The 19,910-nt window shown below is 38.4% G+C and overlaps 3 protein-coding genes across 3 annotated transcripts; all 3 read left to right on the forward strand.

Annotated features, from left to right (window-relative positions):
* Positions 1-6,980: 6,980 nt before the first annotated feature.
* Positions 6,981-10,529, forward strand: LOC131020460 (uncharacterized). The gene is made up of 11 exons (XM_057949274.1): positions 6,981-7,415; positions 7,874-8,042; positions 8,123-8,235; positions 8,323-8,431; positions 8,526-8,565; positions 8,641-8,730; positions 8,836-8,935; positions 9,019-9,158; positions 9,240-9,342; positions 9,465-10,009; positions 10,221-10,529. Exons 2-11 carry the CDS (start codon positions 7,904-7,906, stop codon positions 10,360-10,362), a joined length of 1,521 nt encoding a protein of 506 aa, XP_057805257.1. The 5' UTR covers positions 6,981-7,415; positions 7,874-7,903; the 3' UTR covers positions 10,363-10,529.
* Positions 10,530-11,352: 823 nt separating this feature from the next.
* Positions 11,353-13,635, forward strand: LOC131020465 (fra a 1-associated protein). The gene is made up of 2 exons (XM_057949280.1): positions 11,353-11,772; positions 13,087-13,635. The coding sequence occupies exons 1-2, from the start codon at positions 11,555-11,557 to the stop codon at positions 13,436-13,438; spliced, it is 570 nt and encodes a 189-aa protein (XP_057805263.1). The 5' UTR covers positions 11,353-11,554; the 3' UTR covers positions 13,439-13,635.
* Positions 13,636-15,972: 2,337 nt separating this feature from the next.
* Positions 15,973-19,700, forward strand: LOC131020459 (calcium-dependent protein kinase 26-like). Its single transcript, XM_057949272.1, has 7 exons — positions 15,973-17,462; positions 18,038-18,181; positions 18,262-18,414; positions 18,634-18,749; positions 18,831-18,998; positions 19,093-19,317; positions 19,398-19,700. The coding sequence occupies exons 1-7, from the start codon at positions 16,586-16,588 to the stop codon at positions 19,518-19,520; spliced, it is 1,806 nt and encodes a 601-aa protein (XP_057805255.1). The 5' UTR covers positions 15,973-16,585; the 3' UTR covers positions 19,521-19,700.
* The last annotated feature ends 210 nt before the right edge of the window (positions 19,701-19,910 follow it).

Below are 19,910 nucleotides of genomic sequence, written 5' to 3' on the forward strand. Positions count from 1 at the left end.
TAAATCTACCTTTCCCCGCGTTTTCCATACCTGTCTCTCCCCACTCAACCTCACCATAAATGGACCTAACAATTTTTGCCCAAAGCATGTCCCTTCCAGTAAGGTACCGCCACAACCATTTAACGACTAGTGCCTGATTAAACCACTCAATATTTTTAAGCCCCAAGCCTCCTTCATCTTTTGAAGCACAAAGCACCTTCCACTTCACCCAAGCAATCGCACTTTTACTAGCACCCCCTCCCCACAGAAAATTACCAAGTAAAGCATTTAGAGAACTCACAATTGATTTTGGTAAACAGGTAAAAGAGAGCTGATAAATCGGTATGGATTGAAGCACAGCCTTCACCAAGGTCACACGGCCCGCGAGAGAGAACTTCCCATTTTTCCACGAATCGATTTTCTTTCTCACCTTCTCAACCAAGTATTTCCAATCAACAACCTTTTTGCCCTTGCTGCCCACTTTAATACCGAGGTAATTAAAAGGTAAGGAGCCCACATCACAACCCAAAACAGCCGCCATCCTCTCGATCGTATCCTCCTCGACCCCAACTCCGAAGAGACAACATTTTTTGAAATTGACGGCAAGCCCTGATAGTAGCTGGAACACTCTGAGAATCATTTTAACTGCCACTGCATTTCTTTCATCATCCTCCATCAAGAAGACCGTGTCATCAGCGTATTGGAGGTGCGGAATTGAAATGTCATCATTTCCTACCTTTACCGGCTTAATCAGCTCCTTGTCAACAGCTCTCGTAATCAAAGAGTGGAGCCCCTCCGCTGCAACAAGAAAGAGAAACGGGGAAAGCGGATCCCCCTGCCGTAATCCTCTTTCTAAACACACCTCACCAGATGGAGATCCATTTACCAAAATATTCGTCGTCGCCGAGGAGATACAACCTCGGATCCATTTCCTCCATAATGGCTCAAAATCCATTCTTTCAAGCATTAAATCCAAGAAATCCCACTCAACGGAGTCATAGGCTTTCGCGAAATCCACCTTGAAGATAATCCTCCCCTTTCTCTTCTTAGAAGCCTCCGCGATTGCTTCATTTAGAACCACCACCCCATCTAGGATGTAACGGCCGCCAATGAAGGCACTCTGATTATCCGAAATAACTGAATCCATGACCTGTTTCATCCTATTCGCCAAAACCTTCGCAATGACTTTGTAGAGGCTACAAATAAGTGAAATAGGCCTAAACTCCTCAAGTGAGCAAGCTCCTTCTTTTTTAGGAATGAGAACGATGAATGAAGAGTTACATCCCCGAGGGATTTTGCCATTGGAGTGAAATTCAGTCATCACCTTTAAAAAATCTTTCTTGATAATCTCCCATGACGCTTTCCAGAACTTGAGGTTAAAGCCATCCGGTCCCGGGCTCTTGTCACCGTCACAGCTCCAAATGGCCTCTTTAATTTCTGATTCTGAAAAAGGTTTGATCAGCTCCGCATTATTTGCTGCAGAAATTTTCCGAGCAGTGAAATCTCCCGGTATCATAGGTAGGACGCGCGGCGTCTTCTTGAAGTGATTCTCGAAGAACGTTTTGACGTTCTCCTTAATGATCTTTGGATCCTCGATCCAGCAACCCCCAACATCAAGCCCTGCAATTTCATTCTTCTTTCTTCTCCCAACAATTGCTTTGTGATAAAAACTAGTATTCAGATCGCCCTCCTTGACCCATTTGACTTTCGTCTTTTGTTGGAGAAGACTACATTTTTCTTTGGATTTAAGGAAAATCTTTGCTCGTAATTCATTTCTCCTGATTGTCTCACTCTCCTCAAGACCAAAGGTGTCATCAAAAATGTCCAGCTCCTGAAGTTCATCCTTAAGATCTGTCAAGCCGTGCTCAATGTTGCCATAAATCCTCATATTCCACTCTTTCAACGCACTCTTCACCAATTTCAATTTCTCTTTGAACACAAAGCAACTCCATCCTTCAATCTTAGCTTCATCCCAAGATTTCCTTACCAACGCGCAAAAATCTGGGTGGGAAAGCCAAGAATTAAGGAACCTAAAAGGTTTGGGTCCCCAGTTCTTGGTTTTTGTAGTCAGGAAGATCGGACAATGGTCCGACACTGATATCTGAAGCCCCCTTCCGACTGTGTCCGGCCATTCCTGCATCCATTTCTCGTTGACCATAAATCTGTCTAGTTTGCTCTTGCATCCTCCACCAGGTTGATACCACGTAAACTTTCTTCCCTGTGTTCTGATTTCCAGCAGATTACTTTGCCTAATAAAAGCGTCAAAAGACCTTGCATCTGCTTGATTAAAGACAGCACCTTTCCCCACCCTTTCTCCCGAATCACGCACTGCGTTGAAGTCGCCAAGAAAACACAGGCACGAGTCTTTGTTTTGAAGAGCAATGAGCTGTAATGTATCCCACAAAGATTCCTTTTCGGTGGTTCCCATGGGCGCATACACATTAACAAAACAACAATGCAGGCCTCCTTGTAGCCAAATCCCATTAACAATAACAGCCCCCGTCACGTTCCATTTACTAGTTGCCACAAACTTATCCTTGTTCCAGACCGATAGTATTCCACCCGATCTCCCTTCTGACTCTCTCACAGCCCAATCAAAATTACTCATCCCCCACCACTTATCACACATTGGGGAACAGAAAATTTCCATTTTGGTTTCCTGAACAAAACAAAAATCTAAAGCATTTTTCCTAACCAATTCTCCGATATCACTCTGTTTAATGGAACTCCCCAAGCCTCTAATGTTGTAAGATAAAATATTCATTAAGAACCTGTTTCAATATCACCCACGACCTTCGGATCTCCTGCCTTCGCTCTTTGCTCCTTTAATTGCTCGATCATGACCGCGTCTTGGTGATTGCTCGATAAACCCAACTTCTTGGCAAAGAGCCATGTTCTTGTATCTTCATCTCTGTCCGACTTCTCCCAATCCGCCTCAGTAGATCGCGAACCGCTTCCATTCTTGCCCATCTCACCCTCTGATTCAATATCAGCAATGAAATTGCCCCAAACTTGATGCTGTTTTGCGGTGGCTTTTGATTTATGAATTTTCTTCCTCGAAACTCCTCCTCGTCTGTTCGCCGTTCCTTTCTTATAAACAACCCCCGCAGTGAGAGAATCTGATACCCTCGAGGGATCGCACTCCTCCCCCTCAAGTTCATTTTGAAGTTCCTTCTCTTTCTCGTTTCTACTCCCTTCGCTGATCTCTCTACCTCTACTCTCTGGCTCATTTGAAGGTGATTTATCAGTCCCTTTGGAGGAAACCATCTGGACTTGGCTCCCTTTATCTGTGCCAGAGTAATGTGGGAACGGGCCATTAGTTTCCACAACCTTCCTCTCAAGTTCTGAGACGCCGTTTTTTTGAGTAACCGAATCATTTCCTTCACCGTCCTCTGTTTCCGACTCGACGATGTAAGCCTTCGCCGGAGACTGTGAGATATCTAGTAAAGAACATTCTGAGTCAGCATCTTCGTCCAAAGACCACTCCTCCTCCTCCGGGGAAACGAAATTATCGGGCATTTCTTCCACCCGGATTTGGAACGAAGCACCGTCGATTTTACATTTCATGATGTTTCCAATAGAGTTGAACCCAGTAGACATCTGTATATAAGCCGCGTCCAGCCTCTCTTTCGTTCTTGTTTTTTCTTCAATTTTCAGAAGCAACCCGAACCTCGCGCTTGCCGTACTGAAGAAACGGGAATTCCAAACATGTAGCGGGACTCCGGTCCATTTAGTCCAGACAACTCTTTGATAGTTGATATCCACAGATTTCCAAGGCCTCCACCACTGCAACCAGAAGTCTCTCCATTCGTTGAGCTTATTAAGATTTTCCTCGGTCGTCTGCTCGTTGCTGCTTTGGATTAGGACCATGTTGCCACCGAGGGAGTTCAACTTAAAACAACCTGCGCATTCACTATTTATTTTCTCTCGAACTTCCTCCCAGAGAAACTCAGATTTAATGTAACCTGTAAAAGCCCCATTAAGCCAAACCAGGTCTTCTTCCGTCGTCTGGAACTGTAAGGTTTCGTCATCAAGTTCTTTATCATCTTTAGCACCTGTAAGAGCTTCCTTAAACGAGACACCTGCGTGTCTGTTATACACCTTCATGGTGCATTGCTGGATCTGTTTCAACTTTTTTTCTTTGACGTTATTCTGCTCATTCCTTCTCTTCTCATCATCCCTTTCGAATTTAGGCTTATAAACTCTAACCTTATAACTGCCAATCCAAAGTTTGTTCAGGTCCTCCAGTAAAGTCTCAGACCTCTCCACCTTTTCAAATCGAACAAAGCCGAACGGTCTTCCCCAAAGATCTCTCTTCCTTGGGCAGTATACATCCACCGTCTTCGCAACCGTCTCGAACTTACGTCTTAGAAAATCAATGCTGCAATCCTCTGGGATGTTGTTAAAGAAAAAGGTTGTAGTGCCTTCACGTTCATTCGAACTCCAATCTCTCCTTCCATTCAAACTGCTCCGGTTCCAGCTTCTTGCTGGTTTTCTCTCGACATGTTTGGGACCAATCCCTCTTCTTCTCACCTCTCTCCACTCTCTCTCCCTCTCTCTAGGCTCCATTGTAGAGTTTATCACCATTTTTAGGAAGTAATCAACTACAACGAGCAATCCATCAATCAAACAAAAACAACTGTAAGGTAAGCTCTGTCCTTAACTTTGCTAATTTCAGTTCAAATGTACTCCATTCGTTTCAACATGGCACCTTCAATTCATTTCATTAATTATACAATACGTTCAACCCCAAGAACAACCCATCTGCTTGAAAACTTTCAAGGTAATTGCTATCTCAATTGCTCAATTCAATTCGCATCCATATCAACTGAACATCACCCGAGATAAGGAAGTAGAACTTAGCTTTAAAAGAGGAAGGACTGACTGCCCGTTCGGTTGGGACAAAGCGACGTGACAGCAGCGACGATTGGTCGCGGGTGAGCGGCACGGCGCGGTGGGCGTGGCTGGCAGGTGCTTCTGGGCGGCGGATCTGTGGGCGAGGACTGGTCGCGGGTGAGCGGCACAGCGCGAAGGGGCGTGGCAGGCAATGGCTTCAATGCGGTGTATCTGTGGGCGACGGCGAGCCGGCAAAGACCTCTGGGCGGCGGATCTGCTGGCGAGGCCTGCTGTCCACAGAAACGGCGGCTGCCGGGTTCTTGCTGCCGACAGCAGCGGCCGACGACGGTGCTCCTGCAGCGAGCTGCTGGCCCTCGACCTCAGGCAGCAACAGCGGCGGCAGGTGGCGTTTCAGGAGCGACGACCTCGACTCCAGGCGAAGGAGAGCTCCAGCTGGTGACAGCGGCGACGACTCCGAGCGAGGCGGACTGCTGGAGGTCAGATCCGTCGATCTCTGGCGAAGCAGCAACAGCTCCAGACGGCGGCGGCTTCACTGGTCAACTGCAGGCGGAGCGGGCGGCGGCGCGATGCCGAACGACTCGGAAATTCGTCAAGTGAAAGGAGAGGAGGTAATCACTATTTACCTTTAATTACTTGAAGGTAATTCAATCACTCAATTTGTCACCCATCAAAATAAAGAAGAAACAAAAGAAAGAGAATCCTTATTAATGATTTATTTTTATTTGAACTAAATATTTAATAAAAGTAATTATTATTATTATTATTATTATTATTATTATTATTATTATTATTATTATTATTATTATTATTATTATTTAATTTCATTCTCACGCACTAAGTATGAATATGATACCGAAATTTCCTTACTTAGAAATTGAACTACACTTATAATCTTATATTGTACAATGCGGGTAGTTTAGAAATTTCCCCATTAAATATATTTAATAGGATTGTAACAACTTTGTCTACCTTGCGTGTTTATTACTTACTTTATTATGATATCATTTTACTGCATCGGTTGGTTTTGAATTGTACGACTGACCTACACCCCCCCACGGGCCCCACCCACACACAGATACATCTTACTCATTGTTAATGTTTTAGACTAAGGTTAATATTGTAGATTAAGGTATAAGCACGTTTATTTGATGGATATATTTATTATAAAAAAATAATAATAAAATTTTATACCTTTATATGCATTCTTTATTTTTTCATATTTTATATAAAAGAAAAGTTCATTTTTTTCTTCCTTATTTTCAAGGAGTGATAATATTATCCTCCATTTTTGGAAGGATAATATTATCTCTCCTTGAAGAAAAAATTGTGAATTTCTCTTTTGTATAAAATGCGAAAAAGGAGATATTTAAAGACATAAATTTTTATTATCTCTCATTTTTTAATAATAAATTTATCCATCAAAATAAATACACCAATCATGATAAATATTGATAGGTGAGGACCGAACAATTGATCACTTGGAATAATTAATCAAATACATTAATTTATATATCAATTTTGAAATTTCTTGCATTATTTTATTTATTTAAAAATCTCATTGGAATTTGTTTGAGTTGTTACATATTGTGAAAGATAAACGAAACATAAACATATCATGCAAAGCATGTGAATTATCATGTGAGTTATATTTTGGAACGTCCTAAAAAGAAATCGAACACTAATTTCGTGTGACGGAAAAAATAATTTTGTGTCGTTAGCTGATAAACTATATTTTTGTTTATCACGAACACAAAAAAAGATATCGCTGCATTGCTATTCAATTTTTTTTAACGTTTATTAATTACTGAACTTCACTAATCAAGGTACGTGTAGCCCTTGATTAATTTTGAAGGGTTAATACAGAAAGTTGAAAATTAAATGTATTTTTTTTTTATTTTAAAAGTTGCGTGCATTTTTGTTGTTTTTTCACAACAATTTCCCCTGAAATATATAATTCCACCCCATCACATACTATAGCCTATAGGGCCAAAAAGAAGGAAGGAAGAGAAATAAAAAGATGAAGCTCTCTCATCGTTGCTATAACACTCTTTTTTTTTACAAAACAGCTGTAACAATTTAATATTTTGGGATTGAGTTGACCTTGAATTTAAAAAGAAGAGCATTGAACTGGCAGTAGAAGAAACACATCAGCACAAATGCTTGAACAAAGTCGGAATGTCTTAATTATGCAATTATAACTGCAGCTCCGAAGTGGTTAGCCATGAAGAATTTATGGGACTAAACAATTAGTGCATTTATAACTAAGTGGGAGGGCTTGATTAATGATGAGGATTTGGCACCAGTAATATCTCCTTTGTATAATCACATCCACACACGCATTGCAGATGAGATGGAGTTTACCTCAATATTTTTATATGCCTCGTTTTGTTTTATTTCTTGGATTTTGAAGGAGTAAAATCCAGCATTGTTCAAATTCGTTACGTTCAAGAAAAGGGCCCCAATCAGCTCAAGTCACCTCCTCCCTTTTGTTTTGAGATCTGCAATTCTTTTTGCAGTAAAAATCCTAGCTTTTCTTGAATTCCAAATACCAACTGGGTTCTGTTTCAAGCTACTGCTCTGTGAGTTCTCTTCTCTCTCTCTCTCTTCCCAGCTTTATTAAGACCATTTCCTGATGCATTTGGTTTTGATTCGCGTGTATGTGTGTGTGAGTGCTTTTGAATAATTCTTTGAATTTGTTTATTGTGAGTTTGGTATCTATGTGAACTTTTGATAAAAATAAGTCATTTTTGGCAACATTTTTGTGGGTGAAGCTTGGATGATTTGATCAGTAGAAGAGATGACAACGTTGTATGTGGTAAAACTGTACACATAGTGAAGTGTGAAAACTATGTTTATCATCCACACTCAAAATTTGTGTGTTCTAGAAAAGATTTGATGGAATTGCCTCAGATTGCACTCTGTATTTCCCTACATACATAGGGATGGACTAAATTAAAAACTCCTTTTAAAATATATGTATATGTGTGTCTATGTTACTGTTACATCAATTAATATGCCTTTGGTCCCAAAAATTTAGAGGAAATCTCCCATTTGTTGGAATGCAAATATGGATGGGAAAGGAACTATCTCAGATTATAGAAGCAAGATGGACACAACACTATCCTCACCCGACTTGACAAACCACGAAAGGCTTCAAACTCTAGTGAGGAATCAAATCCTGCAATCTTCGGATCTTCAGTTTGAAGGTTACCTATTAGAACACATCTCCTAGTATTTCTAGCCCTATACACTTAGCATAAAAAAACAGTAAACACGCACTTTGCAGGATGCGTTGAGAATGTGGTCGAGAGGAGGAGCAACGAGGTGTCCAATTTTCTTGGTATGTTGAGGAGCACTGCCTTGGTGAACGATGCTGACAGATCAAATACTGCCTGGAAAGTATGCTTGCAATCCATCTACTTCGTCTGCATCATCCAATTTCACTGTATATTTTGTTAGGCACTGATTTTTCTCTTTACTTTGTAGGTGAAACAGGACACTGAAGAATTTAGGGTTATGTACCGGGAAGGACCCGAAGGAACCCCCTTTCACACACTGCTTGTCGAGGGCTACGTGGATGGGCCACTTGATGTTTGTGAGCAGTTTCTTATGTTCCATTTTGTTGTATATCTAATCCTGTTTTATTCATTGTCGCGTATTTTGTGACCAAGTTTTTCCATCTGTAACAGGTCTGTGTATTTCATGGGAGACTGGCCTCTACAACAAATGGTAACTTGATTCATTCAACTATATATGTGTGTATGTGACATAATGTAAGTAGTGTTCCATTTTTCATTCTGCAAGGTGGCCTCAAACTGCTATTCCGACTTTCAAAGTCATTTCATCGCGTTGTTTGCAGAGAGTTGGAGCTGGCGAACAGATATCATTAGTGAGGTAAACATGCTCAAACGAACTTACTTACTGCTTGATTCGACTGCAACTGCAACTGCAACTGCAAGCCTATCGTTGCTGATATTAACTTGATTACTTGGAAGAAAGGATGAAGGTTTCATGGCCACTATCGAGCAGAGAGGCCGTGATTCATTATTTTGTATTCGAGTACTTCCAAGAAGATCTAATGGTGGTGGTCATCAACTCGGTAACTAACCATGAAAATCTTGTTCTATTTCCACTGACACAAAGCTCCCTTAACTATCCGAAATGATAAAATGTATTGAGCAGATCTCGGACTCAGAGACAATCGACAGACATAGTCATGGATTCACGAGGGACGGGATACCTAATGCAGAGGAAGTGGTGAGAATAGATATGGTGGGAGGTTTTGCATTGCAGAAGGTGACTGCAGAGAGGAGCTACTTCCGGTAACTATTAGTATAAAATTCTTGTCCTAATTTGTAAGTAAACTTGTGGTTCGAACATGTGAAGTTGTGACGTTGCTACAGGACGATAGCAAACATGGATATCAAGCTAGACTTTGTTCCTCCCTCGTTCATCAACTTCGTCTCAAGGCAGCTCGTAGGCAGTGGTTTCAAGCTCTATAAAAAGGTCGCTTATCAATCTGTTAAGAGTATTTGGAATATGCAAGAATGTGCAAACCAACTCATGCTTGCTTTATTTTAAGGTGCATTGCATTGCATTATGAGGTTGAAATTCTTGAAACATCACAGGAAGTTGCTTCCGTTTCTAAAGGCGATCAGAAGTTTTGTGAGGCTTTGAAGGATCCACTCTATGCTCGTATCCGTGCAGCTCTCGACTCAGAAAGCTCAGCAACTGTAGCAAATCAGAAAGGCGGTGGAGAAGGTGACAATGCGGCCGACTCAGAAGCCAAGGATGCAAGTTTGCAGCTTAAAGGAAACGATACAGAAGCAAGTTTGCAAGTGTTGGATGATTGCAGCTTGATATCATCAAATTGTTCAAGTGATGAAAGTAGCTACAAGGAGGTGTTGGGTAGTTGCAGTGGCGACGAGGAAGAAGGTTCTAGAAGCGAAGCAGGGAAGAAGGTTCCTATCAGTGGGGAGGTAGAGAAGGCTCTGGGAACATTAGAGAAGGTCATTGCCATATTCAAGGAGCAGAGAAGTAAGTTTGAGAGATTTAATTCAACTAAAGTAGAGCATGAAGAGATTAGTAGAAACTGCGGTGAATCTTCAAATATAGAAATGCAAAACTTGACTTCAGTTGAACAAGGAATGAGCTTGGAGAATCATGCTTCCAGGTATAATCATCCCTCACTTCATCAAACTCTTTTGAGCATTTTCTTAAAAAAAAAACATCACACCTAGATTGATTTTGGTTTTAGACATGCTTTATGAATGACACCCCCTTTTCAATCTGTATCAAAGTTGGTGATTTTTTTTTTATATTTACTTGACCCATAATTTCATTTGTGCATGGTGAAAATAATGAAATAAAACATGAATTTTCAGGGAGACGACTCATAGCAAAATTGCGGCGGAGAGCAGCGCCTTGCAATTGCAACACAAAATTGAAAATAATTTGGAGGGTGTGAAAGTGAGTAGAAACAAAAGCCATAGGCTTTGTTGCTTGCGTTTCATTTACCAATACTGATCGAGATGATTATGTATTTTATGTACATGGTGTTGTGGAAGAAATTAAAATTAAAATAATGAAAATGATAAAACCTAGTATACGAGAATCAAAAGAAAAGAGACCCACTTGTCTGAGGGTCTCATTTATTTATTTATTATATACGAATTATAACTTTTATTGATTAACGCCGTAACTTTTTATTAGAAATAATTATCAAATTTGTAATTATCACTTTTATATGGAACAATGTTACTTTTATAAAAAATATTTGTCATTTTTATTTATAAATACTCTCTCTTTTATTTAATACAACAATTATTTAAGCATAACAATTGTTATTTTTATTTGGAATACAATGCTATTTTTATTTATAACAATTGTCATTTTTATATAACGGATCTACAATAACGGACTATAGATCATATTATGGGTTGAATTTAGATTAGATTTGGGTCAGATTCTAGTAGGGTTTTGGGATGAATTGACCTGCGTAGTGACTTGCCGTTTAAATTTTGAGTATTTTAAATTGAACTAATTTTATCGATTCTATTCGTAACAACAATGAAAACCTCATGACCATTGTCGACAATATCTAAGCTACCTTTGCTTCCCCTCTATGAATTTTAAATACAATTGAAACATTCACATCTACTTGTCAGGTTGATGATTCGGCGGTCCAAGTGAAACACGTATCACCAAAAAAATTCACAAAATACAAATAATATTTTTTTTCTCAGAAGATTGAATATTGTATTATTAATATTTTAATAGTGTGATATTTTTAAAAAATGTTAAAGTAATGGAACAATGAGTGACATTTATTTTTATATATACGAAGAATAAAGAAGAGGAAGAATTTAAAGTTAATCTTTGAACAATAAATATACTTTTTTTTTTTGAGGGAAAATATACTTTGTTCAACATTCCAAAAGAAGAAGAAAATTTCAAACACAAGAAGTATAATGTTACTTTTATTTTGTTTTGATTTGGATAAGAGAAAAATATCATAAATAATCCCAAGACAACCTAGAAAAATCGTTCCCCTTCCCTAAGAAAAAGAAAAAAGAAAAATCGCTCGGGTGGTGCGGATTACCGTAATTGCCCCTCCACTTTCTAGATTGATCTGATCGCGTAAATGTAATCACAATTCACAATTCACAATCACAAAACCCTCCCTCCCACTCTGCAAGAATTTAGGCAATTATCAACGATGGGTTGGCTGTCCAAGAACGACGATTTCGGCTATAATTCTTCGTCCTCCGGCGACGTCAGCGAATTCCACCGCTCCTCTGGCCGCGGTGATAATGGCGACCGCTGCGCCACGAGGAAGGTGATGAGATCGCAGTGCCGCACCGAGGAAGTCGAGCCTGGGAAATTCGTGCGCAAATGCGAGAAAACCGAACAGATTTTCAAGGACTGCGTTGGAAGGTAATCAAATGCTAATCGCGAATTAGAGGGTTGAGGTGTCGGAATTCGATTGTGTGTGAACAATTATTATAGGCTGATAATTCTTTTTTAAATTTAAATTTTAAAAAATAGGGTGTTATTATCTCTATATATCTTGGGGAAATTTATCGGGAGGGATGGGGAAATGAGTTTTTCCTTCTTTTTTTTTTAGGTTTAATTAATCTAACTGTGGATGGAGTATTTCTAACGTAGTACCTGATGTTGTGTGATTATAGATGTGCATGTTGATGTATATTATTTCCTGGCAGCTGAAAATATTTGTATGTTTTAGCCATGTCTTGTTAAGCATGATACTTGGAATTTATGAGGTAGCTCAGGTTAAGGTTTTCTATTTAAAAGATTGAAAAACGTCTTCATCCACGTTGAGTAATAGAGAAGAACTGGTGTGAAATTTACTGCACTGAACCTTAGAAAAGAAGAAGAAAGGGAAAGAAATAGAAGGACTCTTGAGCTGCAAAGTCTGCTAAAGAATGACCATAAATTTTGGCCATAGTTTTGATTTCTGTTATAATTAACCTTAATGTCCTTGATGATTGTCATTGAAGGGGCCAATACAAGTGTTTTCATGAGTACTGTTAATAAACACTATGATTGAGAAATAACAGTTACCTAAGAAAACTTCTGTAGGCTTGACGAGTATTAGTTCAAAAAATAAGCAAACATTGGAAATTTGAAATTATTATGCAAGGAAGAGAAGAATGTAATGGCAGTGGTTTGGTAGGTAAGCAAGGGGGAAATGGTGATCACTGATAAAAGATCATAACAATATTAGATATGATTCATATGAAAATCAAACTTTATAAACTTAGACACGGAAATTAGATCTCATAGTATGCTATATCTCATACGAATAGCAGAGTAACAGAAATTTGTAGGAAAAAAAGGAGAAGATTGAAAAGGTTTTGGGTGTTTTGGCACTCCCTGCAGCATTCCTTTTACAAAATCATATCTTTGGTTAGTGTCCTGGTTCCAGAACTAAGGTTCAAATTCAGAATAAAGCCTTTTTCACAGAGTTTTCTCTAACTCTAATGCCAAGAGTACAGAAAACACATTTTATTAAAAAACTAACACTTTCTCCAAGGATGATTGATTGGTTAAGGTAGATTAATCATTATTTTCTTAAGAGATCTTAAAGAGCTATATGTAGCTTTGCAACTTGGATAGTTTTTATGGTAACATTTGGTGAAGTATGATGCTCAATTGAATATGCTTTCTGTAGAAGTATGAGTTACACTTCCTATTGCCTGGCTGATGACATTTGGTGATTTCTCTCAGGCCGAGTGAGATGGTAGAATCTAACAAAGAGTACACTGAGGAAGATGTGACAGACCAAATGGTTAAAGGTTCATTTTCACTCAAGTCCACAGAGCCTGAATCGTCTCATTTCCCGGGGCTGCGCAGTGACATTGAGGCTATCGAACGCAGCTTATTTGGTAACATTAACAGATTTTTTGAAGCAGCTGAAGAGTTGAAAAATGATTTCTTCAGTTCAGTCGGTGTACCGGGCGTGTTCGATAAAGAGTTTCCGCCAGCGGAGAGACGAGGTATTCCTATTGAGAAATCCCCTCCAAAAGAAGCTATTCCCAATGGAGAAGTTGACCTTTCCGGCTTGGCAAGAGATGTATAACACATTAAACTAGAGATTTACTGGGACAAAACAACTGGAGATTGGCTAGTTTATGGTTATACAATAAATCTGTAATAATTTTCGTTGTTTTTTTGTGAAAAATTTCTTCCTTCTAGATATGATTCTACAGTTTGGAATCTTATGTTTCCGCCAGCGGAGTATGTTTTGTTTATGAAAATGATGCATATTTTTAGGTCCTTATATTTTGGTAAAATAAGGTCCCTGTGCAAAATCTTGATCCATATATAATGTATTTTTGTGCTACCCGAAATTTTAAACACAAGTGAAGGCCTTTTGCATTACATATTACACAATGAAATTTAGGACTTGATTTGAAAGACATAGTACACTTTTTTTTTTACTTGAGCATGGTACACAAAATTAGAAGCTCAGGAATTCAATATTTATAAATAAAATCTGGAAACTTAATTTTAAAAGTTGACAATAAAAATCAAAAAAGTATAAATGTAAAATGATAGTGAGTGACGACTTTGTTTCCTTTATGTGTTTAGGTGGGGGGGGGGGGGGGGTTTGGTTTCAAGGTCTTGTAGTTGTATAGAGAGATATCCATGTCTAGAGGGTTGTAAACAACGAAACTTTATGGGAAAAAATGACAAAAAATTGTGTAAGATCGTCTTATTGTGAATGGATCAAGATTTAGATCCAAGTTTATAATTATAATTTTACTAATAAAATTGTAAATGTGTCATGAAGTATAAATTTAGATTCAAATTTCAACTTATTTGATAGTAAGCTAGTCTCATAAAAGATTCCTCATAAGACATTCACCCATATACGATAACATATCCAAGATTCAAACAGAGCTTAACCAATTTACCAACAAAATAATTAATAAGTTATTAAATATAAATTTAGATCCAAATCTCGACTTTTTTAGTAATAAGATAGTCTCACACAAGATTCCGCGTAAGACTTTTAGCCGTATTCAAAAAGAGCTCAAGTCTAGAAAAATTGTTTGCATCTCACATTTTATAGAATTTATCTTATTTTACTCATTTAAATCCATAAATTTTGATGCTGCATGGATGTAACAAAGAATTAAAGATTTGTTAAATCAAGCCAGTGAATCATATAATATATTTGTTTGTTAAGACTCCAATAAAATTTATGAAGCCAACAAGGAGGGTCAAGCCGGCAGCAGGCCCATCTTAAAGGTTGGAGATCATATATTGTATTTTTAACGAGTTTTGGAAGACATGCTCTGCACAATTAATCATTCAAAAACTTAGTTGCTCACCACTAACTCAACATCTATGAAATTGGGACTCATATAGATTCTTAACTCCTATAATAAATTGATCCAAGATTTCTTTAAGATTCATCACTCGAAAAAATCCCTGTGCTTTGCTTGCTCTACAATTATATATTTACAAAACGAATATATGTGCGTATTTTTACATCGTAAAGACTTTGTTTTTAACTGTTCAGAATGATCTTCTTAAAGTTTTGCTTTTATGCATTTTTAATGCAAAAGCGTATTACAATTAATAAAAGAAAAAGAAAAAGAAAATTCTTATATTTCATGAGGTAAAAACCATTTAAAAAGAAAAATATATGTATTGGTAGGGTGTAGCAATTTATAAAATTGAATATTTCTTGTTGGAATAAATGGCTTAATTAGTCCATAATTACTTTGTAATTAATGGGATTAAATGGCGTATTTGGAATCTACATTTTGAATAGATTAATTTGGTATATTTACTTGTTCAAATCTATTAAGAATTGAATGAGTAATTAAATGCCAAAAGATAGCCATTGAAAATGGAATGTGGAGTGTCATCCCACATTGGAAAAATGAGGAAGTTGAAAGCTATTTATAAAGTGCTCTTCACCATAAAGGAACAATCAAGTGTGCTTCTCTATGGTGGACCATATGGTGCACCCAAGTGGGTTTTGACTTAGCTGCAGAATGAGATTAGAGACACCAGAAATTAATTCAGATAATTAATATACTCATTCTCTCTTCTAGTTTATACTCAAGTCCCGAGTATTCTGTAGTTCGCTGGAAGTTCTGTCCACATTTCTACACACTTCATCAACATTTCTCACCCCCATTTTTATAAAAGTGTGATGGACTTGGTTTTTTGGTGTCTGTAGTTTTGGTTTTTGTTTGCTGAGCTTGTTGTTGGTGTTCTGGTTTTTTGGGTTGTGGACTTTGGTACTACTGGTACCACCCATTTTATTTTAATGAAATTCTCTTTTCTTTGATCAAAAAAAAAAAAAGAACTTTCCCCTCTACAAATAATACCACACCTAAAAGACATACCACACCCTACGTAATCTTGTAATGCACGACCATATTGTCTTCTTCTTTTTTTTTGACTTGATCATATTGATTATTTGAACACCATGAAATATATAAAATTGTCCATAATTATTATAAAAATTATATTACATAATCCAAAACCGTAACAAGAAGTAGAGAAAGAAAGAGTTTGCGCTTAATAATTGTGATGAATTAACGCGTATTTACTGCTCCGAATAATAATTAATTCGAATTCATAATTTGGAGTTAATTAAACGTGTAAATCGATTGATTTCCAACAGAAAAACCTGCCTTATTCCCTCACCCCTTCCCTCCCCTCTCCCCATTTTCGTATATTTCAAGAAAACAGGGAGAGAGGATTCAACACCCTAATCCAAAATCAAATATTCTTTACATAAGGAGAGAGAGATTAAGATTCATATATATATCTAGCTATATATATAGAGAGAGAGATAATTCAAAACCCTTTCCATTTCCTCAATCGCCATTTTCTTTTCTTTCTATTTCACCCATTTATTTGTTCTTGAATTTTCTATTATAACGTGGGTTTTTTTTCTGGGGTTATCTCAGCTCCCCTTTTGAAAATCTTTGTTTCTTCTCCATATGCACACTTATTTGATCACACACTACACCTTTTAAGTGGTTTCAACACTTGTGCATTTTCAAACACTGATTTTGCCAAAGTATATCTTTTTTGTTGCAGTAATTTTTGCATGTTCTTGTTAAATCATCTATTGGTTTAATTTGATCCTATCCTGCTTCATTGTCTGGTTTTAAGCTCCTAATCATTTGATTACTCACATACAAAATTTCATAAATATCTATAGCATTAGCATGTTACAAAATAGTTGATCACACAGATGGGAAACAAATGCAGCCTGAATGCAAAGATTGCAAAGAATTGCTGGTTCTCCACAATCTCACACACACTATGGTGGGCTAAGTGGCCAGCCATGCTCTCTTACCACCACAAGAAAGATAAAGAGTTCACAACCATACAAACCTATGGTCCTCCCCCTCCCACTGTTCAGACCACCCCCCCTCTGCCCCTCAAGATGGAAGAGGAGAAAGCCTCACAGCCCAGCCCCCCTCAGCCCCTCAAGATGGAGGAGGAGAAGGTGGTGATCACAGCCAAGGAAGACTCACCAGAAACTCCTACAATGGCAGAAGCCCCCAAGCCCAAGAGACCTCCGGTTTTCAAGAGGGCAATGAGCGCCGGCCTTGAGGTGGACTCTGTGCTAAGAACCAAGACAGGGCTGCTCAAGGAGCACTTCAATCTGGGGCGAAAACTCGGGCATGGCCAGTTTGGGACCACGTATCTCTGCGTTGAGAAGGAAACTGGCAAAGAATACGCCTGCAAGTCCATTGCCAAGAGGAAGCTGCTGACTCAGGAGGATGTGGATGATGTGAGGAGGGAGGTTGAGATCTTGCACCACTTGTCGGGAAATCCTAATGTCGTCTCCATTAAAGGGGCGTACGAGGATGCCATGGCGGTTCATGTTGTGATGGAGCTGTGTGGAGGTGGTGAGCTCTTTGATAGGATTCTTAAGAGGGGCCATTACTCGGAGAAGAAGGCGGCCGAGCTCACTAGGACTATAGTTAGTGTGATAGAGACCTGTCATTCTCTGGGTGTGATGCATCGGGATCTCAAGCCTGAGAATTTCCTGTTTGTCAATGAGGACGAGGATTCGCCATTGAAGACCATCGATTTTGGATTGTCCATGTTTTTTAAGCCAGGTGATGACTGTTTATGCATCTTGTTTTTTGATCCCTTTTTAGTGGCTGCTTGTTTCATACTTTTGACATGTTTCTTGGCTTACAACTTCACACAAATAGTTCTATATGTTTTTGTAATGAATCTTTATGTTGATGTGTAGTTGTTGTATCTATCATTTATGGATGAGAACATGGATCTTAACGCTTAATCTACAGTTCCCTCTTTTGATAAATAGAAAGTTATTGCTGCTGTCTGTCGAAGCCTGTTGTCGGTGTGGATTTGTTTGGTCCACGTTGTAGTAGAGCCGATGGTCATACCGCCTTTTAAGTGGAAGATGGACTCAGTTCTAATTCTGTCAAATAGGCAATCTGCTTCTTAATTTATGTTAACAAGTATAATTTAATGCCTTTAGATAACCTATTCCAAAGTTTTCTAATTGTGATATGGCTCCTATTTAGGAATAAAACCACTCCTTCAACTGTATTCATTGCACAAAACACTTTGTTTAAGCCTTCTAGCTTTACTGATCAAAACATGCTGAAGATATATTTGGTGTTTATGAGACTGAGCCGTTGGGATTGAAAAACAATGACAGGGGATATATTCTCGGATGTGGTTGGAAGTCCTTACTACGTTGCTCCTGAGGTGCTTTGCAAGCAGTATGGACCTGAGGTAGATGTTTGGAGTGCGGGTGTCATAGTGTATATTCTTCTGTGTGGTGTGCCTCCATTTTGGGGAGGTAAGTTATGATATGATAAGATTGTTGTCTATTTACTCAGCATTAATCAATTTCTCATGCTTCTGCTTCCATTTTTGCAGAGACTGAACAAGAAATATTTGATGAGGTTTTGAATGGTGCTATTGATTTCACCTCAGATCCTTGGCCTCAAATATCCGAGAGCGCCAAGGATCTGGTGAGGAAAATGCTCCTGCGCGATCCCAAGAAGCGTATCACAGCTCATCAAATTCTATGTGAGTTGCAGTGTTGTTGCCTCATTTTTTAAAGAACATGTATTAACTGTAAATGGTGCTTGCTGTGTAATTCATTGTAGTCCTTACTCAAATCTTTTGAAGTCTCATATTTGATCAAAATTTGAGTTCACAATGATAAGGAAGAAGAGATCAGTTTTGGAAAAAAAATAAATTAAAGACGTGTTTTGTTAAGATGAAAGGCGCTGTGGTTTGTTGCAGGCCATCCTTGGGTGCAAGTCGATGGAGTAGCTCCTGATAAGCCTCTCGATTCTGCAGTTTTAAGCCGGTTGACGCAGTTCTCAGCGATGGACAAGCTTAAGAAAATGGCTCTGAGGGTATGCATGCACTCGACCTATTTAGCAATTTTGAGAAAAATGAAAAAGTAGATTAAAAAACCCTTGTGATTTTGATGGCAGGTGATTGCAGAAAGTCTATGTGAAGAAGAAATAGCAGGGCTAAGAGAAATGTTCAAGATGATAGACACAGATAACAGTGGTTACATCACTTTTGAAGAGCTCAAGGCTGGGCTTGAAAGAGTTGGTGCTAATCTTAATGAATCTGAGATTTATGATCTCATGAAGGCTGTAAGTGCTGCTGCTAAATCTCATCTCATCTCATTGCCACTTACTTAGTCGAAGCAAACGCTATTAACATTTTATGCATGGCGAAAAATTGCAGGCAGACGTTGACAATAGTGGCAGCATAGACTACAGTGAGTTCATAGCAGCAACGCTGCATCTCAACCAGATCGACAGAGAAGACCATCTCTACACGGCCTTCTCCTACTTCGACAAGGATGGGAGCGGCTTCATCACACAAGACGAGCTCCAGAAGGCGTGTCATGACTTCGGCATCCAAGATTCTCATTTAGAGGAGATCATTCGTGAAGTTGATCAGAACAATGTAACAATATTTTGTTTGGTTTTTCATTACTACTTACAAAACCAGACGTGGCTAAGTGATTCTTGGTGTTTATATTGCAGGATGGTCAGATAGATTACAACGAGTTTGTGGCGATGATGCAGAATGGGAATGCAGATTTTGGGAAGAAGAGGAATCTCAGTAACTTTAACATTAAGTTCAGAGAGGCTGCCAAAGTTTGTTGACATCAAAAACACTAATGTTTAGTTTGACAAATGGTGTCTTAACATTTTTTCAGCAGCTTAAAATTGTTTCAAGATAACTACAGACTTCAACCCAAAAATCGTTATACTAGTTTATTATTTCTAATATTAACAACACTTCTCAGATGCTTTAAGTTATTTAAATAAAATACGAAATGAAACAATTGGTGAAATATTACGACACTGATCCAAGGGTGTTTGAACCCATATAACCCAAAGGTAAAATTCGAGTCTAGTCCAACCCGGTATTGGCCCATTGGGTTATACCAGCCCATCCTATTTTTCAATTTTTGACATTAAACTACAAAAATGTTATTCCTAAGTTTTAAGCCATATTCCTTTAATTACATCTTCTGATACATATGATAAAAA

Source organism: Salvia miltiorrhiza, chromosome 4, assembly GCF_028751815.1.
Source record: "Salvia miltiorrhiza cultivar Shanhuang (shh) chromosome 4, IMPLAD_Smil_shh, whole genome shotgun sequence".
Lineage (NCBI taxonomy): Eukaryota > Viridiplantae > Streptophyta > Magnoliopsida > Lamiales > Lamiaceae > Salvia > Salvia miltiorrhiza.